We start from the raw sequence: 27,108 nt of genomic DNA on the forward strand, positions 1-27,108 counted from the left end.
GGGGTGGGGGTAGGTAGGTCACGAGTGGGTCTGCTTGGACCTGAACTGGCTCCAAGGTGACATTTTTGGCAAAGGAATATCAAAATCGAGTCAACCCTCTGTAGCAGTCTTGGCAGTTCCGTTCCTGAACCTGGTGTATTCCCACCACTCCATGGAACTGCTGCTAACAGACCAGACCGGCGTGGCTCATCAAGTGGACTTGGAGGGGAAGACCAGTCACTGTGGGCAGGGATTCTTTCCACTCAGCTCCTGTTAACCCTGCAAGCCAAAGACATGAACCCCAACACACCCCAACCCGACCTAACCCAACACACCTCAATCCTAATACAGATGTTGACGTGCTGACATATGGTATGCTCCAGTCACCTCCTCTCTGCTGATTATACACAACAATTCTCCATCCACAGCTCAAAGAGAAAAACAAAAAGAGAAGAGAATGGAGTCTCTCCCAATGTTCTGGTCAATAATTGGTCACTCACTTCATTGTGGGACATTGCTATGTGCAAATTAGCTGCTGCTTTTGGCTATAAAATACACTGTCACTACACTTTACAGTAAAATCGAATGAAGTGGTTTGAGAGATTTGATGTTATTGGCACTGTATCAAAGGCACTACTTGTTATGTGTTCATATATATGTTCAGTGTCACTACCTCAAGGGACCAGGTTGTTTTTCGTGTTTGCTTTGAAACAGAGAGTAACAGAGAATATGCTGCTGGACAGAGAGGACGGAACTGAGATGCAGAAGTGGACGCAAGGAGTTTCTCTGTGGGTGGGGGAAGAAATTCAATTCCCCACAATAATATTGTGCTTGGACTGAATGATGGGATGAACAGTGTCATTGCATCAAGAGCAGAATAGAGCGCATTGTTCTTGGCTGAAGTGAGACTCAATCCTGGGGCAGAGGCAGCAGCTGTACAATCATTTCTCCATATCAATGAAAATCTGCTTCCCTTAAACAGGATACTTACGAGAAGGGAACACTCAGCTATGTGAAGCTTTGCTGTCCTCATCTGTCTGTTCCTGATGCTAATTGTGCCGTGCTCATTAACAGGCAAAGCTCAGAGATCAAGGACCTGGATCTCAAGACTGCGGTGGTAGTGGCGTTCAGAGCATTTACAGATGTTTGTGGAGAAGGTTTTGTCCTCAAAATGAGGGCATCAGTGGTACAACCTTGCTCTGATATCACACAGTGGCACATCCAGCCTGAGCACTGCCATGGTCAAAAAAGAAAGGAAGNAACAAACAAACAAACAAGCAGAGAATCAACATTTTTATAGTGTGTGTAACATGGAAACACAAGCCTTCACATTAATACCATCACAAGTAATATTCGTTGATCCCTAGACAAAAGCAAGTCACTTCCACACAACAAAGTCCCACAACTACACATTGGATGAATGACCCATTGTATATAATAATCTTTGCGTGTGATATAGCACCTTATTAAGTCTTCAAGACACCTCAAAGTGCTCCACAGGATATACTGCAAAGTGATGTCCCTGTGTATTTTGTGTATGTATTTCTATGGTCATCTAGGTGTCTGACATGTGGAAACCCATCACCAAGCTTAAGGGTATCCAATCTAGATCCACCTACACATGGAACTTTCCCTGTCAGGAATAGAATGGCCACTTGCTGGAGGGACACACAGTGCGTAATTCTAGAGAGTATGAGGAGCAGGTTGGGAAGACCCAAGGCTTGGGGACCCCAGAGTGTGCGTTGGGGTAACTGCTGGCGTCTAACCAGCTAAAAAAAAAAGCCTAGCCATCAAAAGCACTTTCTGGCAAGCTTTTTCACTGCTTGTCCACGTCTTGATGGCAGGACAAGATGCTGTGCTAAATGCAAGGATTATTATTCATATTATTATTAAATTGGACCACAAAATGTGTGCCATATAAATAAATGCAAATAAAATTTAGAACTTGTCTCCTATTTCCAATTGCATTGAGAACCTCCGTTTAGAACAGAATAGGATCATCAGCCCCCAGTCAGAGGGACGCGCAGGGACAGTGTGAGGGACTTTCATGAATGAAGCAAAGGGTCTGACAGGCCGACCACGGAATGAGCACAGAGGACAGGAATTTGAACACATCGTGGAAAAATCTTTCCTGCTGATGGGTCGGTGGGTCCTGGCCAGAGTTGGCTCTCCTGTGGAGAGGAGGCAGCGCATACACAGCACATTCTGTTTGTCAGCGCTGCGCTGTGAGCATCGCTCAATGGCTCGTCTGTTCTGTCAGTTCACACACACCTCACAGAGCCCGTGTTTGCTGTGGCCGCTCAGTGCCAGAACAACACTTCCTCTGCTCACACACAGCCTCCAGCACACACCCAGATCAAACCACGCGCTCCAGCAAATCACCGCCCGGGACAGTTCACAGGGAACAAGAAGGTCTGAAAAGAAAGTCTCTTTGACATCAGCTCAGACAGGCGGTGTTTGGAGTGAGACAGCGATGCCTTTACCCCGTACACAGAACTTACAGTTTGTTAGATCTGGTAGCTCAGGAGAAAAAGGCTTAACTCCTATTGAGCTCCAGCACCAACCAGATCAGCAGCGAGCAATCAGCACAGCTGGGAGGTGCCTGAGGGTATAAATGACAGGAATTCTGGACTTTCTTATCCAATTCGAGCAAGAGTTTCAAGGTCTGAATTTTACTCAAATTGCGAAGTGTTTGTAACCCGTGAGGAAGCTGGTCTGGGAGTGCAATCAGGTTGCCTCAGTCTCACTGTAAACAATCGCCCAATTCCAAACCGGTATGAAATACTTGAAACACTGCCTGAGAGAATCTGGCTCCTGAATTACTAAAAGATCAGAATTTTACATTCCCCTCGGACCAGACTGAAGGCGGCCCCTCACTCACTGCTGGCTCTCATTATCCTGCAAAAAATTCCGAGCTATATTTCCAGGAAAATAATTCACTGAAACCAGAAATTCTGGACTGTGGATTGCAACAATCAGGAGCTCTGACAGAACTATTATTATCATTAACTACAAAATGCCCCCTACCCCCCTCCCCTGTATCGACAAAGCCCCGGGTCCCTCCCCTGGAATTCCTGCTCGGGCTAAACCAGGAAGAGGACTTACAGACAGACTCTTCAGGAAACATTGGAGCAATGGGAAAGGTGGAGGCATTTCATCTGTGTAAGAAATACCTGGCGGGTTAAGGTCATGGTGTGATGCTCATCATTAATCAATGAGAAAAAGGATAAGCATTTTGACTAAGATCAAGTGTAGTGTCTGTTCTTATCAGTTACTCCTCTGGCTAGCACCTGCCACAAACATTCTCCGGTTGAGATTTATTTGTGAGCAATTACCAGAATCTGACCCAGAACTGCACATGGGGAAGATTGAGCTCCTGGCTGCAGCTGTGCTGTCCACTCTCTGCTGGTTGGGGTCGGTATTACAGCACTTCCCACCTGAGGAGTGAGATCGACCCTCACAAACTCACTGAGATCTGCCCTCACACACTCACACACATCCACTGAGATCGACCCTCACACACACGCATACACTGAGATCTGCCCTCACCCACACACATACACTGAGATCTGCCCTCACACACACACTGAGATCTGCCCTCACACACTCACACACACATCCACTGAGATCTACCCTCACACACACACACAAACTGAGATCTGCCGTCACCCACTCACACACATACACTGAAATCTACCCTCACACATACACTGAGCTCTGCCCTCACAGAGGAGAGAGAGACACTGGAATCAGAGCTCACTTGGTCACAATGCTCAGGCCTGAGGTTTTTTTTGATAGTCAAAAGGGAGACATTATTTCCACTGGTCTGTGAGTCAATGAATAAAGGGAATCAATTCAATTAGACAGCAATTTAATAAAATAAATAGTAAATGAGCAGGTGGGGAGTTTAAAGGATTTTTATTTTCATATACACAGTGGTTAGGATGAGTTGCTGGGAGCTGTGGTTGAGGTAGAATTCATACTCGCTTTCCAAAGGGAACTAGAAAGATATCTGTAAAGAAAAAAACTACAAAAGTATGAGGAAAAGGCAGTTAAATGTTACTGAAAGGATTGCTCTTTAAAAGAGCCAGCAAACACACAATGGCCTCCTTCTGTGCTGTAAATTTCTATGGTTCTCACTGACCCCAACTCGCCCGTATCCCTCCTCCGCTGCTGGCAGGTGCTGACGATTGACACTGTGGCCTCACCAGCTCTGGGAATGTTGGCTGGAAACAGTGAGTGAGGGAATGAGCAAGGAAATGAATGAACAAGAGTCTACGAAACCCCCTAACAACAACAACAACAACAAATTGCATTTATATAGCGTCTCTGAGAGCTTGAAACCCAGTAACCAGCCCACACCAGCTCGCTTCTCCTGGTCTCTGATGTGATTGATGTGGAGTGCTGCCTGCTGCTTGTCTTTGGTTTGTGATCTGTAAATACTTTTAATTAGTGAAAACTTTGATGGGAGAAGCCAATGGAGGTAATTAATTGTTTAAATCATGGGTGAAGATTCTAATAATATATTATACATATATTACATATATGAAGATCAGGCCATCAGTTGGCATTGGCATAACTTACTTGATTCATAATATTAATAAGCCTTGCATTTGGTATATCACTTTATCACATTTTCCAAAGCATCTCAGTGACATACTGCTATTGATAAACATCCACTTGGATCTTAAAAGAGACAACACTGGCTGGTCGCTCCTGCTCAGAATCCATCAATTTATTACAGAAGTAGGACAGTGTGTGGTGTGCGACACTCACGGCTGCTGAATGATATAATATTCACATAGACATTAACTTTATACAGGAATAATAAATAATAAATCCCTGCATTTGTTACAAACCCTTATCAAGTCAAAATGTCCCAAAGTGCTTCACAGAGTTCTTCTGTAAAATGTGACTGTATTTTGTAACAGCCAATTTGTATGCAGCAAAAGTCCCACACTCTGTTCATGAGGATACCAGAGATGCAAGGATAGAGCTGTGAGGAGAAGCTTCTTGTCATTCGGAGCAAGTTTGCAAGGTGATATTATCACGGGCACAGGGCTTGAAAGATTTAAGTTGAAAAACTCTTTGCTGATATATCAGGGGCGGAGAGTTAGAGCAGTCAGAGAGGGAGATGATTAGAGAGTTTGGGGAAAGAAGGGTATTGTATAAGATATAAATGTTGGTGGAACTTTCACGAAGGGTTGTTTGTGTCTTTGCTCTGATTGTGGGCAGCCTGAGACTGGATCTGTTGCGCTTACTCTCTTTGTTGCACAGGGCACGACTGCCCTCTAATGGAATAATCCTACATAACCATGATTGCAAAGCAAAGGGATGTTTTAAAGCAAAACTCAGGTTTCAAATAAAACAACAACAAACTATGTTTGTATAGCACGGGAAGAGGGATGGAGGAGTTAAGGGTGATGGTCCGAGATGTTTGTCGATGACGTTGATGTCCGAGACGTTGAGGCTCCGGGTAATCACCAGATCAAGAGCGTTAGTTGATTCTTTGTCAAATAGTTAGTTGTCAAAACAGTGTGATGCAGTAATAAATAAGGCAAACAGGATGCTGGCTATATTGCTAAATCAATTCAGTTTATAGATGTCATTTTTAGGCTGTACAATGGTCTAGTCAGACCACACCATGAGTACTGCACACAACTCTGGCCACCGTAGCGTGAGGCCTTAAAGGCAGAGCAGAGCAACGAGGATGATCCCAGTGTTATAAGAAACAGCTATGAGTAACGATTAGACACGCTAGGGTTCTTCATTTACACATGTGAAGCATGTGTGAGATACGAGTCCCACTCACACGTGAAACATTTGGGGGATCAGAGAGGCAGAATTTGGGGACTCAGGTGGCTGCTCTAACAGGAATTGGGGGAATGCTGATTTCAAAACGTTAAAATCTGATCAAATAATATTCACCATGGAGCCTGGTGATGAGACTCAGCACCTGAAACAGAAGAGACTGAGATTAGTATGTGGGACCCAATGAAGCACAATATCGAGATAGCTCCATGTCCTGGGATAGACACAAATATTATTCCTAGTCATTGATGTGATTACCTGAGTGTCCGGATTAGATGGTGATGTCAGAGGAAAATTTGCCTGTTTCTGGACTGAAAAGTCTGTCGTTGTCTCCTTCTGCAACATCAGACACGTAAATCAGCAGCTTTCCTCACTCACATACCCACCACCCATCAATGGGAGTGAATGTAGTAATAAAGACCATTTTGAGTTGTGGTGCACAGCACAGTAAAGCGACTGTCTATTTTATAGGTGAATACGGTAGCCAATTGTCACATAGCAATGTCTCACATACAGCCATGTTGCCCAGCAGATCTCCAGATAGAGAACTTTATCTGGGAAATTGTTATCCTAGAAACTGAAATTTACAGCGCAGAAGGAGGCCATTCAGCCCAACGATTTCTGCCTCTCAGAGAAAGATGTTCATTCAATCCCAGACCCTATGCCCAGATCCCTTCAAACTCCTATATCTGTCTGAATGATGAGACCTTCAGCAATGCAGTGACTCCCAGCACATATTAGAGTCTCGGCCTAAACTCCTGAGCTCAAAATCCCGACATGGGTCTTGATCAAAAAAGTAGCATTTATAAAGTATCTTGGGGTCAGACAGGGTAGAATTTTTGAGAAGCGGACGGGGACAGAGAAACAATAAGCTTGTACCTCACAGGCAATAATGCTATAAGCTTATATCCCCCTCGCTAAGGGTGGGGGGGGGACTGGAATATCCCCCTCGCTGGGGGCAGATGGATAGACCTGACCATGTATATGCTCCCCTGTGATGAGCTGTGATCTGGGAACCTTGACAATTTCATGATAAGCAACTTGCCTGATAACTGGAGCCCCAGGAGGTTGGCCGGCAGCTTCTGAGAACAAAATTAATCAAGTAAAATTACCCCAATATCAACAGAGAAGTCAACCTCAGGCACAGAGCATGAGCCTAGAAACAGCCCCTCACTGTGCTGTGCACCACAACAAGCAGGGTATCTGCATTCTGTCATATTGCTGCTCCACCTGAGTTCCGGGCCGCCAGCCCTAGGCCCTGCTTTTAGCCCGCTCCCCCACCACCGGCCCCCACCCCAGATTTCCCCCCAACCCACAGGCCCCCACCCGCCCCAACCTGCCAGGCTCCCGCCCCACCCTTCCAGGTCCCTCCCTCGGCCCGCAGGCCCTGCCTCCATAACCCCGAGGCACCCCACCCCCAAGGCATACGTTGTTGGAGAGTTTCTGTTCCAGCTCCGAAACCCGTCTCTTTAACTCTTCGTTTTCAGTTGCCAGAATCCGGTTCTGTGAATGTTACCAGCAATAATTAATACCTGATGAGTAATGACTAATAAATGATTAATGACTAACAATAATGCCCAGTTACTGGCTGCTGCTCCCAACAGGCAGTCCATGCAAATCAACGTTACATTTCTGCTGACCTCCCTGCTGCTTTGGACATAGTGGACCTTGCCAGGCTATGGGGAGAGCGTGGGGGAGTGGGATTGAATTGGAGGCTCTTTTCGAAGAACCGGCACAGTGGGTCCACACTCGTCTAGTTCAAATCAGACTTGATCGTTACCACTATTTCCTCCCCCCACCCAACACTTGCTTGCCCACCCTCCCACGCTTTCACCCCCCCCCCTCACCTTCTCCCTCCGCCCCCTCCCTCCATCCTACCATTTTCTGAAGATAATTGATTTTTCTCCCTGTGTCACTGCCGGCCAATGGAGCGCGGAGCATTTGAGTGTGAGCAGCACTGAAAGCCTCCCCGATCGTCTCAGTCACCTCGTCAACCTGCAACACAGCACATGTGCATCTCCATCCCTCACACACACCCCCTCACACCACCCCCCACACCCCTCCCCCACTCACACCCCACCTCACACACATCCCCTCCCTCACACACTCCCCGCATACACCCCCCTCACACACCCCCTCCCTCACACCACCACCCCCTTCACACGTTCCAGATGCTCTCGACTGAGCTCAGGACAGAGCAGTGATGGAGGCTGTGATTTCCTACTCTGTGTCACTCTCTGCTGCCCTGGACGTCGCTCCCTCTCAGCACCACTCACATGTTTCCCACCCTGGAAAACGTAGCACATGTGCCGTCCGGACTCGTGCTCCAGTGCCACGTAGCTAAATAGGCTTTTATCAAGTTCATCCAAAGTGCAAGAGGAGACGAGGCCAATGGGACTGTTGTATAAGACTTCCTGCTCAACAGAAATGGTTCAGACAGGATTACACTGAGACATCAGAGGACCATAGCACTTCACAAAACATTAAACGCGGGACAAATGCAGACTAAATGCAAGCTACGCAACAACTTGCATTTATAACGACCTTCATTCAGGACATCAAGGAAGTAGAAGGGGCAGGTGACCTTAGGCATGCTCAAAGAGATAAGTCTCAATGTGGTATTTAAAGATAAATAAACAGGGGACTAGATGGAGGGATCAAGGCAGGGAGTTCCAGAGGTTTGAGTGTTTCAGTTGGTAGCACTCTCACCTCAAAAGGTCATTGGATTTGAGGTCAGGATTTGAACTCACATAGTCTAAGATGACATTTCAGTGCTGGGGGTTTGTTTGGTGCACCTTAAAAATCCCATGAAGAAAATTTCTCCTGGTGTCCTGACCAGCACAGCGCTAAATAAAATTGGTCATTCGCTTTGTGGCTATTTGTGGGATATTGCTGTGTGCAATTGAGTGCCACATTTCACCTACAAATACACAGTCACTACACTTGACAGTAAATCCTATGACGCACGTCTTCCTGCTATGAAAGGTACCACACCAAACACAAGGATTATTTGGCTAAAGGCAGGTGCCAGATTCTCCCTGTGACCTTACTGGTGAGCCCCTGTAAGTTATATCCTGCTAACGGAGAACATGTATTTCCTATGCCTATCTCCACCCCAAAGTTGCCCAGATTAGTCACGATTCCTTCCTGTCATTCGACAGCAACCTCACGAGATGTTGCTGAGACAGCTCAGCGACTGTGGAGTACGTACCTTTGATATCGAGTCTAGGACACTGAGTGCATGGAGAGAAACCTGCAGCTCCACCGAGGGGGCGCCGGACTTCTCCTTGTTCCTGATTTTTATCCCCTGTGGGAAGAATATCCAAGTGAGACAGAGACACTGGCTTCTGCCTTAACCCTAACCCTTGTGTGAAGGAGACACAGAGTACAGGCTGTGAAGGTGGAATTCAATCGTTGATGGAAGAGCCTGTGATTGACTCTCTTTCTGGTGTTTCATTGCATGTTTTTGAGCTGTATCAGTGCCTGGTCTGGGAACAGCATCAAACATCTCGAGACATCTCGATGAAGTGATAAGATGCTATATCAAATGCAAGGATTATTATTGTCTGGCTTGGATTTGAGCTTAGTGCCAGTGGCTATAGGCCCGTTTAAACTTGTCATCAATTACACCTGATGTGCCTGATCACACTTACTTTACACTGAAGCATGTTTACGGTGTGCGGGTAAGGATTGGCCATGTGACCAGTCTCTTCGTGTCACTCACCGGAAGCCGTCCCCGCACTTTGGCGATTCGAGTTTGCAGCATCAGAGAATCGGATAAAGAGCTCAACTGGAACAGAGATAGAACGGCATTCACCTGCTGTGCACCAACTCACGCTCACACCTCCTCACACGACCCCGACCTCAGCCCACATTCAGGATCAGCAGCTAATTCACAACATATTTTTAAACAAATTTAATAAATTAATGAATGGACTGTGATTGTGGGTGTTTATCTCTACCTTCAGCACTCGTACAGCCTGGCTGACCGCTTCTGATGAGCTGGGGTCCTCCACCACAGTGCAACCGAGAAACTGCAATACAAATCAGCACAGAGTCATTCCCAACGGTCCTCATTACAATCTCACAGTAACTCACTGTCCCCATTGCAAGGATTATTATTGTTGTTATTATTACAGTCTCACAGTAACTCACTGTCCTCTTTACAGTCTCACAGTAACTCACTGTCCTCATTACAGTCTCAAGTATCTCACTTTCCCCATTACAGTCTCACAGTAAGTCACTGTCCCCATTACAGTTTCACAGTAATGACTAAAGCAAGTAGTAATGCAACTATCTCACACTGGCTGTAAATCCAAGTCATTAATATATACAATTTGGGAGATTATTGACCAAGATCAGGAGAAATTCTCTTCTTTTCGAGTAGTGCCATGGGATCTTTGACATCCACCTATAAAGGCAGATTTAACGCCTCGATTTAATGTCTCATCTGAAGGATGGCATCTCTGACGATGGAATGGAGCTAGCACTGCATTGGAATGTCGGCTGAGACGACATGAGTTCAAGTTCCCATGTGGGGCTTGAACTCAACCTTCTGACTCTGAGACGAGGGCGCTACCAAACGAGTCCGGCTGACGACATCTTACCCTTGATACGCAGTGACCTCAGTCTGTGAAGGAGTCCTTAATGAGGTACTTTGTCACATGTCTTTTGGAAGTCTAGAAATCCAACATCAAATGGTTTCCCACAGTAAATTTGGGCTGTTGCTTCCTCAAAAAAGTCGATGAGATTGGCTGTTTTTACACAAATAACCTTACACTTCCTGTCTGATGATTGACTACATTATTATGGTCAGGCTAACTGGTCTATACAGACTGAGTACCACCTCTTTGGTTTTATATTTTATTTACAAAACCGAGGATCTCACTAACATTCTTTGCAGCTTTGCTAAGCTGCCTGCCTTCCCACCATTAAGGGATTGATACACATTAACTCTACCCTCTGCTTCTCTTTTAAAATGTTACATTTTCTCTCTTCTTCCTCCCAAATATATCACCCAGTCCCTCCCTCCATCCTTTGCACACAGGGAAGGAAGAGGAAGTGACACCCTGTTGCAGTTGGGGAGAAGCCAGAGTCTCACCTGGACTGAGAAGCTGATGTAATCCTCAGAAGATTTGGAATAAACTGAAACAAAAGAAATAAAAGTTATCCCAGAGCTATTGGCCCAGACTTTCTCACTACGCTGAGATGGGACAGGTGGGGAAGGGGAGGAAAAGTTGGGAGAGGAGGGGCTACAGGTGGGAGGAGGGATCGGGATAGGTGTCTGGGGAGGGTGCAGGTGTGGGGGCGGCCATGCGTGGAGGCCTTTGGCTTGCGGTGGAGGCTGGTGTGTGATGGAGTTGGGGGGGGTGTCTGCCATGCCGGGAGGAGCCAAGGGGTTGGGGGGAACCGAGTGTTCTGAAATCCAGAGTTTAATAAGCAGATTCACTCCGTTGCAGACATGTCTGGCTGGAATAGATGGAAATCTCAGTCTGGTGGAGATTTGTAAGCCTGGTACCCGGCCGACCCAATCATAAATCTCTGTAAAATTCACACTTTTCCATTCCACTGGGTTTTTCTCTCTTTCTATTTTAACAATTAATCAAATGATACGGTAATCACATCACTTGATTGTTGCTGACTTGGACCAGATACATTTGCTGTCATGAATGTCCCAGCTGTTCAGCTTCACTTACATTGCGAGTAGGCATCCATGTTGAAGTTGTGATGACCGGAGAGGACAAGCAGCCAGACCTTTTAAGGAAGAAAGGTCAAAGATCAGGTGAGTTTGGCATGTTCTTTACTAATAGTTTTGAAATATTTTCGCTCTCCTGGAGGTGACGACATCCTGAACAACATCTCCTCACCCAATGTCTCCTCACACAATGCCATTCGCCTTGTCTGGGAGATTATCTCCCCATTGGGTCTGTGGGAAACTGATTGATATTTCCTTTTCTAGATCAGGACATTGGGCCCAGTTGTAGATCAGAGACTCAGCACAAAGTGGGACTGAGATCAGTAACTTGGAGGGGCAGGATGTGTGTATGTGTGTGGTGGAGGGAGTTTGTGTTGGGAACTGAACTTGTGTATGTGGGGGCAGGGCATAGGGTAAGGTACATTTTCCCCCCTTTTTCTGGATTCTCTGCACTAATCTCTTTAAGACAAGATATCTTATATCCTTACGTTTGATATAGCCTTATCACATCTTCGAGATGTCTCAAAGCGCTTCACAGGATATACTGTAAACTGAATTAACTATACTTTGTGGGCAAAACGTAGCAGCCAATTGTGCATAGCAGTGTCCCACAGCAGTTGTATTGACTCATCAATTTTTTTTAGGAATTATTACCCCCGAAAAAGCAATCCGCCAATCGATTAACAACTGGGTTCCTACTTACTGCTGGTAAACAGAGGCGTGTGGAGTAAGGAAACTTGCCCAGTGTTTCGCCCTGCCCGGGAATCAAACCCAGGTCTCTCGCTTGTGAGGCGAGTGCTTACATTTTACACACCTGACATTTTCACCAAACAAACAACCAGCCCGTGACCCCACAGGTGATGTGGGTCTCACTTAGAGCTCCCCCACACACCTGAGCTTTCTCCCCTCAAAGCTCCCTCCCACATTCCGCCTCAACCATGGATCAACCCCCCACTGCGAGCACCGAAATCCCACTAAAATCCTACACTTACCAGTGAACTGGAGTTGTTCCCTCACTTCACAAGGGATCGATTCCCTTCTCCTTTGGGTAGGTTTCCAGGATAGATCGACACCTCCCACCTCAGAGCAGTACCTGCTGGAATAAGACACGGTTACTGGGTGACTCATTACTTACCCAACCTCCCTATTAATCAATGTCAAAGATCACTTGAGTCCTTCATAACTTAACCCATTAAATGGTGCAGAATTGGGTGGTGGTGGGGGGAGGGAAATTTGTAATATATTCAGTTAGTGTGTTGACACATTATTTCCACAGTTTTTATATCCACCTGGGAACTAATCCAGTCCAGCAGACATTAGGGTCTCTATAGTAACAGCCTCTGCTCAGCTGTATTCTGTACGGAGAGATCAGCAAATAACCTGGGGATAGCAAAGGCTGATTCTCTCTGTTCATTTCCTCCTCTTTATCAGAAGTACAAAGTGCAGCAGAGCATTGGGAGCAGCAGATGCTTCACTCTCAATCTTGCACATTGCCACACTCACACAACGCTAGTACTTATTATTATTACTTTCCCAGCTCTGGGATTGGGGTACACACCATGACTCCACTTTTGTTGTCAGAGACAGTCTTAACTCACATGTGCCTTTCTGATGTTTGAGCCAAGGAATTGCCATTGCAACTGAGACATGTTTTTTGTCAGGAGATGAGCTGCAAACGAGAGCTGGTCTGACTTGTGAGCAGCGTCATAAAAATAAAACATAGATGACATAACAACACAAGCATAACATACTTTGGAACTCCTTACACAGATCACAAGGCTGTCTGGCTCACACCTTCACACTCAATGACCTGTACAGCTGTCAACTGTATACAGTGATGTCATGTCGCTGTGTGACAGAGCAGAGAGATAGTGATATCATCACATCTGGCATTTACAGCAGACACTCACACAGAAACACACAGACACTCACACAGAGACACTCACACAAACACTCACACAGAGACACACAGACACTCACACAGAAACACACAGACACTCACACAGAGACACTCACACAGACACTCACACAGAGACACACAGACACTCACACAGAGACACTCACACAGACACTCACACAGACACTCACACAGACACTCACACAGAGACACACAGACACTCACACAGAGACACTCACACACAGACATTCACACAGAGACACATAGACATTCACACAGAGACAGTCTTCACTCAGAATAACACTTCAGAGCTTTACAATGATGAGGATGCAGCACAAACAGAGGGGGAATGGAGAGGGTGAAAAGTGGGAGTTCTCTCTTCCCTCTCACACTCCGCCTCCCCTCTCTCAAACACTCTTCCCCCCCCCCCACCCCTCTCTCCTCTCTCACGCACTCTCTCCCTCTCACATTACTCTCTCACTCCGCCCCTCCCCCACATACACTCTCTATCCCCTTTCAGACTCTCTCTCAATCATCCTCTCAATTCCCCCCACCCTCTCTCTCTCTGTATCTTTCTCTCCCCATTTCCCCCACACTCTCTCCCCCTCTCCCTCAATCTCTGCTCTCCCCCTGCCCTCAAACCCTCTCTCTCCCCATCAGCCGCGCGGCCATCCCTGTCTGCAGTGGCAGGAGCCGGCGGATGCTAACCACCGCGGTCGGTAAGAGACGAAATGGTCTCGGGCCGGATAAAATCACCCGCTGGGCCACATGCGGCCCGCGGGCCGCCAGTCGAACCACGCTGATCTAAAGTGTCTGATCACAGCATAACCCGGGCCCCAATTTACAATAAAAGGGAACCAGCAAAGAGGAAAAAAGAAATCCTCAGCTGAGAGCAAAGCCCAGGAAAAGGCAGAGGAAAAGCTCGGTGACGAAACAGGAAAAGTGCCAGTTCTGAGCTGGAAAAGGGGGAGAAAGATATAAAGCTGCAGAGAGAGAGAGAGAGAGAGAGAACAGGAGAGAGCAGAGGAGGAGTGAGTGTGAACTCATACTTTCTATTCTGTAAGTTGCAAGTTTTATATGATTCTGTTTCTATATATTACACGTGTTTATATTATAGACATTTATACACTACTATAGACATTTGAAACAATAAGGACATTTTTGTTCAGGCAAAATACTCGATAAATAAGAAGGAAGCGACATAAGAGGGAATTGGTTCCAGCGCTGCCTCGTAAGCCAAGGACTGGGGTTGGATTCCCAGACGGGGAGAAACCTTCGGCGAATTTCCTTACTCCACAGTAAGTAGGAATATTCACTTTACAGTATATTCTGTGAAGGGTTTTGATAATATCTCCACGACGTGATAGGGCGCTGTATCAAATGTAAGGGCAATTACTGTTTAGACATTTTGTCTATTTTAGACATTTTATATATTTAACCGACCCCGTGTTATATAAATGTTGTGCTTTTTGTGGAGCGTGAGACAGGGTTGCGAACAGAATTAGAATCGCCCTGGTAGGTCTGTGAGGTCCATTCTCAGTCGCCTTCTCTAAGACTGAAGAGCTTGAGCTTATCTAATCGTTACTCACAGCTAATTCCTCAGGCACTGGGGATCATCCTCATTGCTCTGCATTGCTCCTGGAGAGAGCAGCCCCTTATGTCAGGGTGACCAGAACTGGGCAGGATTGAACTCAAATGATTTAGCAATATAGCCCATCGTCCTGTTTGCCTTCTTTATTGCTACCTCACACTGTTTTGACATCAAGAGGGGTTGAATCAACTAGCACCCCTCCATCTCTTTCCTTCCCACTTGTTAAGTTCTGTCCCATCCATGGAGTACTTGTTTCCTATTCTTATTTCCTATATGAAGTACATTTATCTGCCCGTGTGTGTCTCTGGGGGTGGGGGGAGGCTGTGTCAGCTCGGTTCTCTGTGTGTGCATGTCTGTGTGTCAATGTGTGTGTGTCTGCCTCTGGAGCTGTGAGTTTTATGGAAAAAAACACCCAACGATTTCCCTGCTTCCACATGAGACTAAAATTGTTCATATCATCCAGACTTGTATACATATTTAATAAACAAGCTGTAAAATTCCATGTTCCAACCCTAGCCGCAGCCTCAGCTCCAGTCCTAGCCTAGCTCTGAGACACATTATCAGCCTCCACACTCAGTGCCACTGGGTCTTGGCTTCTCAGTGTTGACACTAAACTCCCGTTCAATGGCTTCTGAACCTCAGATCCTGTGTCTGGATTGTGTATTTCACTCTGATCTTTACTCCTCTCAATGTTCATCTCTTCTCCTCAGGCTCCAAATACGCATCCTGATCTTGGCTGGATTTAATGTGAAACTCCTTCCCCTATCTCCTTCTCTATCCAGCTTGTTCTTCACCACCACCAATTTCCTTCCATCCACCACTCCAGTCCTCTCCAGTCTCCACTGGCTTCCTATCACCAGTTGATCGATTAAAAGGTCCTCACTCACACCTAACACCCTCTCCCTGGTATCTCCTTATCTCTCCAACCTCCTTGTACCCTCTTTCTACCCTGCTTACCCTCTCTGCTCAGCTAGATGTTGCACACCCCCCACCTACTCCATGTCCTTACCTCTGAACTAAAAGCCCTATTCAAGACAATGAAGGCAAACTCAGAGAACATTTGTCAGATTGTGAAAACAAGTTACAGTATTTACTCGCCAGGAATTGCCTCTGCACATGGCACAGAAAGTCAGTTAACGCTGCAGCTGTTTTTAGCTCCATATTGAGTTGCTCCAATGTTATAATGAAATGTTCACAAAACTAAAAATCCAGATTCTAATCATCTGCATTAAGCAAGAGGAACAGAAACAGCAAAGAGGAAACATCTGGCATGCATAAGTCTGATAAACTCTTTATTCTCCATATCTTGGACTGTTTCCTGAATTTTGCAGCTTTATGTGCTCCTTCTTTTCTTGCTGTTACTGAGGTCAGTCAACTCTTCTCTTGTTCCTATGTTCTCAAACTCACACATTCTAATAAACTTATCTTCATACTTACATCATCTAAGTGAATCCATGCTGCTCATCTCTATGACAATAAGGGTAATTTCCAGCTCAACTGGTCACACTCTCATCTCTGGATCACAAGGTTGTGGGTTTAAGACCCACGTCAAAGTCTAGGCTGATGCTCTCTTGCTGTGTTGTCAGAGATGCAGCCCTTTGGATGAGACATCAATAATAATAATAATAATCCTTGCAATTTGATACAACGCCTTATCACGTTGTTGAGATGCCTCAGAACATTCACAGAATGTATTGTAGAGTGGATTGACTATATATTTTGTGGCAAAACGCGGCAGCCAATTGCGTAAAGCAGTATCTCACAACAGTTGTGGATTGAGTGACTAAATATATTATAATTTTTTTGGACTGATTATTAACCCCAGAAAGCGATCTGCTAATTAACTAACAACTGGGTTCCTACTTACTGCTAGGTAAACAGAGTCGTGTACGTGGAGTACAGAAACTTGCCTAAGGTTTTGCTCTGCCCAGGAATCAAACCCAGGTCCTCTCGCTTGCGAGGCAAGTGTGCAAACCCCTACGCTACAGGACTCCAGGCCATCCATTCTGCCTGTGCAAGTGAACATTAAAGATATTATTTATATTTATATATCATCTTTCAGAAGGATATCTCAAAGTGCTTTACAATGCTGGCTGGGTACCTGTGTTGGGGGTGAGAGCTGAAGGGGGGGCAGAAAGATGACTGAAAACATAGCCAAAGGGGTGAATCTTAAGTTGGAACTTAAACAAGGGAAGGGAGGCGGTGACTCAGGGGGATTCCAGGGGTCCCAGAGAGTGGGGCAAAATGTAGGGGCCTGAAACCATGAGGGCCCCGCAAGGCAAACGCTACTCCTGTGGGGCCCATAGGGCAAGAACTTGAAGCAGGATGGTGCTCTCGAGGAGGTTGCAGAGGAGGCGGGGTGAGACTTGAGGTATATTATTAGTATTATATGGAAGTGAGAACGAGAATCTTTTTCAGTCTGTCGTCATTGCCAGTTCTTTGTATTTGACAGTGAGATGTAAGATCTGATATCTGGACAAAGACCTTAGGGACCTGCCTAGTTTTACTGTTATTCTGAACGGAAACTCACTGTGAGGAGCTGATTGAGCTAATCTTGTGGCACAAAGGCCTGGGAACATTTCCTCTGGAAAAGATGCTTTTGATTATGAGGAGCTTGGATGAATATGACTCAGATGAATGTGCTGCCAGCTGCTGTTTGGGACTCAGAATCCAACATAGATGCTGTACATAATAATAACAACCCTCACATTGGTGTGCCTGGAGAACAATGTTTCAAAGGGAGAGGGAAGGGGGAGTTTGCTAAAATGTCCTTATTTTCCATATGTATATGAGCTTTCCAACATGAAGTAGATTGACTGTGTATATTGTACGTGAAAAAGGCCTTGCAATGAATGACCAATTTTATTCAGGAGATTGTTGGCGATGACCCCAGGTTAATGTTTCATCTGAACAATTGCACCTCCAACAAGACAGTGCTCTCCCCCACACTGCGCTGTATGTTGGTGGAGACTGTGAGCTCAACATCAACTCGCATTTATTTTTAAAAAACATTTTGCCACCTCTCCCCCAACCCCACCCCCAGCTTGGAGTCAGGCTCCACCACTGTCAAGTGCTCTGAGACTCTACCTTACGTGGAGGGCGCTACATAAGTTGTTGTTGTTGCCTTCATGCGGATAGTGTCTTGGAGAGTTTTGTATAGTTTGAAGCATAAGGAAAAGTGTCCAATTTTCCAGCACTGACATGCGTCAACTGGACAAACACATTTCTGGTAGAGAACAGATTCATCATGTCAGAATTAGCAACAGAATAAGCCTTGTGTTGAACAATATGAAGCAGTTCCTCTTGTAGTTGCTGGGAAATGTGCCGAATTCCTGAGGAAGTGGTTGTCCATGGCAGTCTCTGTGCAGAACTCTGCTCAGGGTCTAAATTTAACTCAACAGAAGACTGTGTCTTTGATGGGACCATTGGGATTTATTATAACAATACACTATTCATAGGTAGTTTAGGTGGTTGAGGAAACCATTGTGTGGTGTCTGGCCTGTCTGCACCACTAGTGTAGCATGGTATCAGGACAGCACTGGCACATTAGTCATTGCCACAAAGCTTGACTTGGCTGTGTGTCAAGTGGATCCATAGAATGGGCTCTCATTGGATTGTTGATGCTCTCACCTCTGACCTTCAGTGTCTCTAACTCACACCTGTTCTTGTTTGGATGAGAAGTTTGTGGGCCCAAACTCCACATCAGGATTTTGAGTTAACAGACCAGGCTGATGCTTCAGAGCAGTCCTGTGAGGAGCAGTACTGCAGTCAGAGGCACCAACCTTCGGATGAGATGGTAATCAAACGTTCCACTGGTTGTTCAGGTGCACGTTAAAGATCCAGGAACACCATTTAAAAACAAAAGTGTGTTTCTATCACAGTCCTGGACAACAGACCTCATATTTTTTGGTCAGTCAGATCAGCAAAAACCCATCCTCTGTGCTTTAAGAATATCCAAACCAGATTGAAATTTCCACATGTCTGCTACCTATAGATGGAAATGTCTTTGTGTCCGGAATAGAATGATCATTCTCTCCCTGGAGGGATGCCCTCTATCTATCTAATTCTGGAGAGTGTTAGGTGCAGGTTGCGATAAGTTCCTCATGTGTCAGACATCCAGATGACCAAAAAACATCTTTGCCTCTAATCCATTCTGTTGCTGAGCTGGGAGTGTAGAGAGATTCAATGCCCAGGTCAAGGAGTTGAAAAGGGGAGTGACATTGTGTACTATGCGCTATATGGAAGGCTTGGTATTTGGAGTCCTAAAGTACAACTATATTTCAGTAATAATTCAGTCCTTCCCTCAACAGCTGTGACCAGTGCAGACAGGAATGACTCATTGTCTGGGAGAAAGCCTGACAGTCTGGCTGCTGATATCTGTGGCACTGACACAGGTGAGAATCCATTAATAACATCTAACAGATGTCTCAGCAGTGGGCAGATGTTTCCAGAGATTCCTGATCACAGCAAAGGCCCCTCACCATGAACTGATTGTTGTCTCTCAGCTACACCCTCTGTGACCTCCTATAATGTTACCAACCTAACTGGTCCCTTCACTCAATGAACACTGAGCAGCTTCATGTCCCGAGCCCGATCCAGCCCAGCATCGACTGCATTCTCTTGGGGACTATACAAATGTAATTTGTTGTTTTTCTTGACTATTTCTATGCTTCTATTGAACACAAAGCAAATAATAATAATAATCCTTGCATTTGATATTGCGCCTTATCACATCTTCGAGACTTCTCAATGCGCTTTACAGAATTATACTGTAACGTGAATTAATTGTGTATTTTGGGGTGAAACACAGCAGCTAATTGTGCACAGTAGTGTCCCATAAACAGTCAATTGGGTGACAAAATTATTATTTTTCTGAAGGCGAGTGCTCTAATCACAACTCTATAGGACACCATGGATTCGGTATGGCAGGTGGGAGGACGGGGTTGTTGTGTGTAAGTGAAGCACGAGAGCTTAGAATTAATCGGTTTCCTTCATTCTGGTAGGCCAATCCAGTTGACATAACAGAACCACCACCTGATGGACACTCAGTTGAATTCCTGAGCATCTCGAGGGGGAAGATCATCGCAGCTCAGTACGAGTGTTACCTGAAGATGCTGAGGGATGAGCCCACCACCAGAGATGGTCTGCCTGTGCAGCATATGCACGTGGAATGTACACATACAAAACATACATATGCACAACATCCGTAAGCAAACATATGCACATAGAATGTACTCATGCAGAATGTGTACATGCTGGGAGCATACAAGCAAGAGAATATATGCATGCAGAACATTTGTTCACAGAACAGACAACACACAGATGTATGCACGCAGAACTTACGCAGGCAGAGCATGTGCACATTGAATGTACACAAGCATAATGAATGTACGCTGAGTGTTTGCAAAGGAATATATGCATATGGTAGATTTGCATGCAGAAATAACATACAAAACATATAGCATGCAGAACATACATACAGAATGTAAGCACACAGAATATACACATTTAAACTGTGCACAGGCAGTCGTAGCATGTACTGTTGTATCGAGTTTGTCCCTGGCTCTGTTCACAGACTCGTATTGTAAACGTACCTGGGATGGCTGGTTGTGTTGGGATGATTCTCCAGCAGCCTCGATCTCCGTGCAACACTGTCCAGATTATTTTCAAGACTTCAATCCTAATGGTAAATCCACCAGCCTGACCATAAGAATCCTTTCTGAAATGGAAGCATTGGGATGGGGCGTTGAGCAAAGAGTACATACAGCTGAATAGAGCAACCATTAAGCTTTAGAGAGCTGTGGACCTTATACAATGTGTCTTGAATGTAAAAGGAAGGACATTATTCAGAGAAATCTAATTAGACTTCATTTTGACTATTGAGTTCAATTTGAGAACTCAACATTACCATCTATGTCAGTGCAGTGAGATTGAATGAACACCGTGGTCGGAGAGCGCAAGAGGCTGAGTATGACCTCAGTAATGATGGTTTGGCTAGAAACTTGTCCAGTCCCAGGGAAGTTAAGGTGATCTGGCAGAGGGATAGAGAATGTAAGAGCCATTCCCACACACCACCCTCTCCCGCACACTCCACTCCTGCACTTACATACCCTCCACAAATACACTGTCCCCCACACACACACCCGCTCACACAAATGCATCCTTCCCCACAGACTCTCCTCCATATATACACACACAGCTACATATGTACACCCTCCCACACATACCCCTCCCCCACACACAACTCCCCCACACCCCACACCCATCCCACTATTCACATGGATAACCCACCCCCATATGTGGGCAACACTTTTACACTGTAATGACTGCTCTGCCATCTAATATGTAGAGGAAGTAACAAAGATTTGTAATGCGGATGGTCATTGGTTCCGACACCCGATCAGCGACCGGACCTGGAGCAACTACACCCGGTGCTCAACCTTGAATGAGGACTATGATCAGGTGAGAGATGTGGCTCCTTGGTGTAATACAGGGTCCGGGGGGGCTGAGTTTGGGGTCCATGGGTGGGGCTGGTTGTGTGGGTAATGGATGATAGCTGCTTCCTCTTAGCATCGTTGTCTTCTTTTCTTGCAGAAAATCTGGAACCTGTATTATATAATAATTATAGGAAACAGCCTTTCCATCGTCTCCCTGTTGGTGGCCTTGGCTATTTTCTTCCACTGCAGGTCAGTTCTGTGTCACATTCTTTATGCTGAGTATGAGAACACAAATAGAAACAAGAATTATCAGCTTATTGGGTGTATAATGTCAGTTTTCCCCACTTCCCTTCATTACTCTCAAATGACAGTTATCTGATGATGAATTATGTCCTGTGATGGGAAGTGATGTGGTTTAAACTGACAAAGCTTTATCTCCAGTTACATTCCATTTTTTTAAGCTGGAGATGCCATTCATATAGAGCCTTTCACGTTGGGACGACGGCTGAAAACGCAGCCATTTGTAAAGATAATTTTAGCTTTACATCAGTTATTTTTGGTTTACTATTCCTTTTCAGAGTTTCTCAAGTCAGGAAAACTCCCCCCCCACTTTCGGTTGGGATGTAGCCTATGATTGATGCTAAGTTAATTCTTTCTCCCAGTGGATTTTGTCCACTTAGCTTCACAAAATGGCATCACTGGATGTGGAATGAAAACTCCTTACCCACCGTTGTACCATTTTAAACATAGCTCCCCCCAGCACAATCCTCCCCTATCCATTGACTTCATGACGTATTTTCTGCATTCAGAAGAACAAAGCTCTGCGCTCGGCTCAAACACACATTGCTTATTCCAGGACCCTCAGCTGCCAGAGAGTCTCTCTCCACAAGAACTTGTTCCTGTCCTACACCCTGTGTGCTGGGGTCAATCTCGGACACTTGTCAGCCATCGCTTACTACCCACAGCTGCAAGACTTGAATTCTGTAAGTTCGCCTGCGATTTTCCTCTTGTTACAAATCTCAGGTTTGTGATTCCTGATCCAGTCCACATGGTTCCCACTCGCCGGGGAAAGTGTGGGCTATTCCATAAACAACTGGTCCAGCAGCAAAGATGGAGAAAATGAATGTTGGAGGAGAGGCACCAAGTGGCTGTTCAGTGAATTACAACAATAATAACAAATTACATTTATAGCGTTTATATTTATAGAATCTGAGGACTTCCCAAGATGCTGTGTAATTGGTATGCAAGACAGTTGAGGGCTTGCACCCGAGCTGGGGAGATTCAGGAGGAATGGGGACCAAGAGGTGAGGGAAGTTGATCAAAGGCATGGTCAGAGAGGAAGATCTTGAGATAATAAGTTGGAAATGATCTTGGGCTGGATGTGGGCCATGCAAACTTTCCCCAAATCCCTTGGTGTCAGAATCTTTGCAAATAATCCCCTCGTGGCACTTTATTAAATACTTTTTGAAAATCCATATAAACCACATTCTCAACGTTTCCTTTCTCCTCTATTGTTTCTTCATAGAATTCTGTCAGGTTGGTCGAGCAATAAGCTGCCTTTTAGAAATCTTCAATGATTGCTGATCAGCTTAAGTTTCAACAAATGCTCAGCATCATTTTATATTCTTGAACACGAGAAACAATGGTGAAAGAGACATCACGTTGCCACTGTTCAGGCCTCTGGCACAATTGTCCACATAGCCATATAATACGTGTCTCTCTTCCTCCACAGGTTGAATGTAAAGTGGTGCAGTTTCTTCACTTGTACTTGATTGGCTGTAATTACTTCTGGATGCTGTGTGAAGGGATCTATCTGCACACACTCATCATCACATCTGTCTTTGTGGAGGAGCAGAAGTTAGTTTGGTATTACATCCTGGGATGGGGTAGGTACACACTTTGGTTAGTTATATCCTGAGTGGGAGGGTGGGGAAGGGTGGAGGTGTTACACTCAGATGTGTTCTATCTGAAGGTGGTGATTTCTGGGTTACCATTGTACAGCCTCTCTGGCATAGTCACTACCTATGTCCTTGTGTTGACGATCTCCAATGTGGAAACCTTTCTATATAAACATTGATTGTTTATTGTTTCAGGGTTCCCCCTCATCCCTGCCATGATATACGCCATCGCCAGGAGTCTGTACTTCAATGACAGGTTCAAGGCTCCTTGTTCTCTCTCCTGTGTTTATGTTGGACAGTGGTGGCAAACTCTTGCTGCTTGAGGCCATTGGGGGGGGGGGTGGGATCAGGAAGCGGGTGTGGAGCAGAGCGGTGGTGGCGGGGGTGTATGGTGGTGGGGCGGAATGGGGTACTAGTGGGTGGGGGCGTGGGCAGGATGGTGAGGGTGGGCGGGTGGGGTGGTCTGGTGGTTGGGACGGGGTCAGGGTGTTTCGGTGGTGTCAGATACTGATCATGTACTTCATTTTCTCCAGCTGCTGGTTCAATGTCGAGACTCCACTCATTTTTGTTATTCACGGGCCCATCTGTGCAGCAATGGTGGTGAGTCAGTGATTTATAGTCTCTGCAATGATTGCCATCGCAATGAGTGGCCACCTTATGGGTCATTGTCACTCCCAGGATGGGAGGTTCCTTCCATAGAAGAAATCTGGGAGAGGTCAGGAGTAGGTACATCACATCAAAGATTATCAGTGTCTGGAATTGATTGCTGTGTGATGTGTACGGTGTGGGTGGGTAAGGTGTGTAAGGTGCAGGTAGGTGTGGGTGGGTAGGTGTGTAGGTGGGTAGGTGTGTGGGTGTGAAACATTGATTACTGGGCTGAGGATCGCAGACTGAACTGCAGCAAATATGCTCAAAACAACAAGAAACACTCCGCCATTGATCAGCTTCACACTCGGTCCCTTCTCAGGATCCCTGCTTTATCTGCCTGAAGAAAATGACCCAAAGGCCTTTAAACGTAGCTCTATGTTAAGGTGTGATACTGAGCACAGCACCCCTTCAGCTGTGTAAGAACAAGCTGTGGATCTGATTGCTCATTGCATAGTCTCTACCAAGTCTTGATGCTTTCACTGTTTTTTCCTCCAGGTCAATCTGTTCTTCTTGTTGAACATTGTGCGTGTGCTGTTCACCAAGCTGAAAGTTACCTATCAGGTGCAGACAAAATCCTACATGAAAGCGGTGCGTGCCACATTGATTCTTGTGCCACTTCTGGGAATCCAGGTTGTGCTCCTTCCTCTGAAACCCAAAGGTCCTTTGAGCAGTGAGATCTTTGAGTACATAATGATCACCTGTGAGCATTACCAGGTGAGCATCAGCAGCAAAGTGTTACCTGGAGCCCAAGATTGTGAACACATGTTCATCTATTCAGATAGAGAGATTTGCAGAATTGTTTTCACACACAAAGTAGATGGGATATGAAATGTTATGTGAGGTGATGTAGTTGAGGCAGAATGCATGTTGGCCTACAAGAGGGAACCAGACAAAAAACTTAAAAGCCACAGTGATCTGGGGAAAGGACACATCAGTGGGACTGAGAGGTCCTTGAGGGAGATGGCCTTCTTTTGTGTCATAAATTTCTATGGTTCTGTTTGGACATATATTGGGAAGCTTTGCAGACAGTGGCAAATTAATCTGTTTTAGTTAAACTCCAGCAATACCCTAACACACACTCAGTGGTCCTCAAACTTGCTTCTTGCCAAACTACGTCAAATAAACTATGAAATTCGGTAAGCAAGGCAAGCATTGCATCCCAGACACGGGAAAATTTCTATATGTATGTGCCAAACATACATGTGTCTAATTTGGATACACTTAAGCATTGTGATGGGTTTCTGGCATTTCTGCATGTGTTGAACACTCTGCTAGTCAAAGAAAAAGAGGTCAGGGGTCACTGTGGCACCTCTCAATAATATTATTGCTACATGTTGTGTTACCAGACACAGGGCGAAACCTCGGGCAAGTTTCCTTACTCCACACAGAGCCTAATAATAATCCCTCCAAAGAACAATAATAAATTGGTCATTTTCAATCTACAACTGTTTGTGGGACATTGCTGTGCGCAATTGGCTGCCGCGTTCGCCCACAAATATACAGTCAATTCACTTTACAGTATATTCTGTGAAGCGCTTTGGGACGTACTCCTGACGTGAAAAGCGCTATATCAAATGCAAGGATTATTATTATAACTATGTTAAACTTTCCTTCCTTAAGGGCTTCCTTGTTGCAATGATATTCTGCTTTTTCAATGGAAAGGTGAGTCTGTGCTTATTGTGTTCAATGTGCTCAGAGGTGTCTCGGACTGGCTCCAGTGGCTCCCTGTTGCAGAACAGATCGATTTCAAGAGTCTCAGTCTCACTTTCAAATCACCTCATGCCTGGCACCTTCCTACCTCTACAATCTGCTCACACCCCACTTCACCACCTGCTGCCTTAGCCACTAGCTTCTGCACATCTCTCCTCTGTTCCACCATTGACGGGCGTACATTCAGACTCTATGCCTCGAATCTCTGGAACTCCATGCCTTAACCTTAATCCCTCCATCATGACCTCTTTGCCCATCCTGAACACTCTACTCTTTGACTATGCCTTTGGTCAACTCCACTCTCTTTTCCATCTCTAGTGTCAAAGATAACGTGCTCTGGTTCTGTGGTTTCCTCAGGTGCAGTTTGCTGTACAGAGACAATGGATCCAGTATAAGGTGCAATGTGGGCTGAATACTGAGCCCACTCACTCGAATTTCAACACCACCTCAGAATTCCCTCGTTTAATGCTCCCACATCCCGACGACAAGCACAGGAATGGCAGAAGCCTGCCTGAAGCTTACACGGCCTCCGAATCTGGGAACGCTGCACAGCCTGAGGCTCAGCTCAGTAAGAAAGCCCAGAGCCACAAATCCTGTTTGTAGATTTCTGCTAGAAAGAAAATCATCACAACGTTAAGAGGAAAATTTAAGATTGTCACAAAAAGAAAAATGACAAAATAAGAATATAAGAATTTGCTGTGCGAAAGGACTATCCAGTTCACTTTCTACCATCCTGGCAGTCGCATGTCATGTTCGATACTATATTTTGTATCCCGAGATGAAATTATCTAATTTATTCTTGAATCAATACCGTCTCTCTAGGGAGCCTGTTCTATACATTTACTACTTTCTCACTGAAGTGGTGTTTCTGCAGATTTGTTCTGTATTCACCCCCCACCCCCCGCCATTCAATCACAGGCCGTGTCCTCTGGGTCTACTATTCAGTGCAACAAAAAATAGCTTATGGTCTATGTCATCTATTCCCTTTAAATCTTAAAGAATGTAATCGTATCACCCCACAACCTTCTCTAATGTGAACAAACCCAGTTTACCAAATCACGCCTCATAGTTAGGTCACTCCATCCCCTCAGTCATGTTGTTTGCCTTGCCTGTTTCCTACAAATTGCTGCGATATCCTTTTTGCATTGCGGTGACCGGAACTGCAACATCAAAAACAAATGACATTTGTATAGCAACTTTCACATCAAGGGGACCTCCCAGCGTGCTGGACAGTCAGGGATCCACACCCGAGCTGGTGGTTGGGATCAGGAGGGATGGCGGGTGGGAAGGTAGGAGGGTCTTGAAGGAATACTTTGAGAAACAAGGATTTACAGTGTGTGAAATATTTTGAGATGTCTTTCTGAGATGAGATGTCTTTCTGAGGTGAAATGTGCTGTATTAAGTGCAAGGATTATTATGTTTGTCTTCTCTAGTGTTTTACG

At 45.5% G+C, this 27,108-nt stretch overlaps 2 protein-coding genes across 8 annotated transcripts; one reads left to right on the top strand and one right to left on the bottom strand.

Annotated features, from left to right (window-relative positions):
• Positions 1-5,555: 5,555 nt before the first annotated feature.
• On the bottom strand, positions 5,556-13,179 carry LOC103189939 (PTB domain-containing engulfment adapter protein 1). 6 transcript variants are annotated; one of them, XM_007910516.2, is made up of 13 exons: positions 12,775-12,807; positions 12,478-12,578; positions 11,487-11,544; positions 10,892-10,935; positions 9,753-9,824; positions 9,515-9,580; positions 9,002-9,097; positions 8,067-8,204; positions 7,669-7,785; positions 7,219-7,293; positions 6,836-6,869; positions 6,049-6,126; positions 5,870-5,935 (listed from the first exon to the last, which is right to left on the bottom strand). In XM_007910516.2, exons 3-12 carry the CDS (start codon positions 11,503-11,505, stop codon positions 6,062-6,064), a joined length of 726 nt encoding a protein of 241 aa, XP_007908707.1. In that variant the 5' UTR covers positions 11,506-11,544; positions 12,478-12,578; positions 12,775-12,807; the 3' UTR covers positions 5,870-5,935; positions 6,049-6,061. The 6 variants fall into 6 exon arrangements, with proteins under 6 accessions (XP_007908705.1, XP_007908704.1, XP_042200320.1 ...); XM_007910515.2 differs by having other exon boundaries at positions 6,836-6,872; positions 12,775-12,805; XM_007910514.2 differs by lacking the exons at positions 6,836-6,869; positions 12,775-12,807 and adding an exon at positions 13,084-13,179 and having other exon boundaries at positions 5,556-5,935.
• Positions 13,180-14,007: 828 nt separating this feature from the next.
• On the top strand, positions 14,008-26,886 carry LOC103189938 (calcitonin gene-related peptide type 1 receptor-like). 2 transcript variants are annotated; one of them, XM_007910511.2, is made up of 14 exons: positions 14,008-14,441; positions 14,552-14,680; positions 19,284-19,367; positions 19,977-20,115; positions 20,549-20,659; positions 21,323-21,435; positions 21,568-21,659; positions 22,267-22,393; positions 23,143-23,296; positions 23,504-23,564; positions 23,842-23,908; positions 24,452-24,670; positions 25,577-25,618; positions 26,024-26,886. In XM_007910511.2, the coding sequence occupies exons 3-14, from the start codon at positions 19,305-19,307 to the stop codon at positions 26,267-26,269; spliced, it is 1,434 nt and encodes a 477-aa protein (XP_007908702.1). In that variant the 5' UTR covers positions 14,008-14,441; positions 14,552-14,680; positions 19,284-19,304; the 3' UTR covers positions 26,270-26,886. The 2 variants fall into 2 exon arrangements, with proteins under 2 accessions (XP_007908702.1, XP_007908703.1); XM_007910512.2 differs by lacking the exon at positions 14,552-14,680.
• Positions 26,887-27,108: the final 222 nt, after the last annotated feature.

Source organism: Callorhinchus milii, unplaced genomic scaffold (assembly GCF_018977255.1).
Source record: "Callorhinchus milii isolate IMCB2004 unplaced genomic scaffold, IMCB_Cmil_1.0 Scaffold27, whole genome shotgun sequence".
Lineage (NCBI taxonomy): Eukaryota > Metazoa > Chordata > Chondrichthyes > Chimaeriformes > Callorhinchidae > Callorhinchus > Callorhinchus milii.

What these genes read in the sequence shown, in the direction of transcription:
- LOC103189939 (XM_007910514.2), bottom strand. An exon ending in ACATCAGCTTCTCAGTCCAG is followed by an intron (nt 9,825 to 10,891) that starts GTGAGACTCTGG and finishes TTTGTATTGCAG; the next exon opens with TTTCTCGGTTGCACTGTGGT. An exon ending in TTTTCCAGGGTGGGAAACAT is followed by an intron (nt 7,786 to 8,066) that starts GTGAGTGGTGCT and finishes GCTGTGTTGCAG; the next exon opens with GTTGACGAGGTGACTGAGAC.
- LOC103189938 (XM_007910511.2), top strand. Translation starts at nt 19,305, where the DNA reads ATGACTCATTGTCTGGGAGAAAGCCTGACAGTCTGGCTGCTGATATCT. An exon ending in TCAAGACTTCAATCCTAATG is followed by an intron (nt 20,660 to 21,322) that starts GTAAATCCACCA and finishes TCTAATATGTAG; the next exon opens with AGGAAGTAACAAAGATTTGT. An exon ending in AGTCTGTACTTCAATGACAG is followed by an intron (nt 23,565 to 23,841) that starts GTTCAAGGCTCC and finishes CATTTTCTCCAG; the next exon opens with CTGCTGGTTCAATGTCGAGA.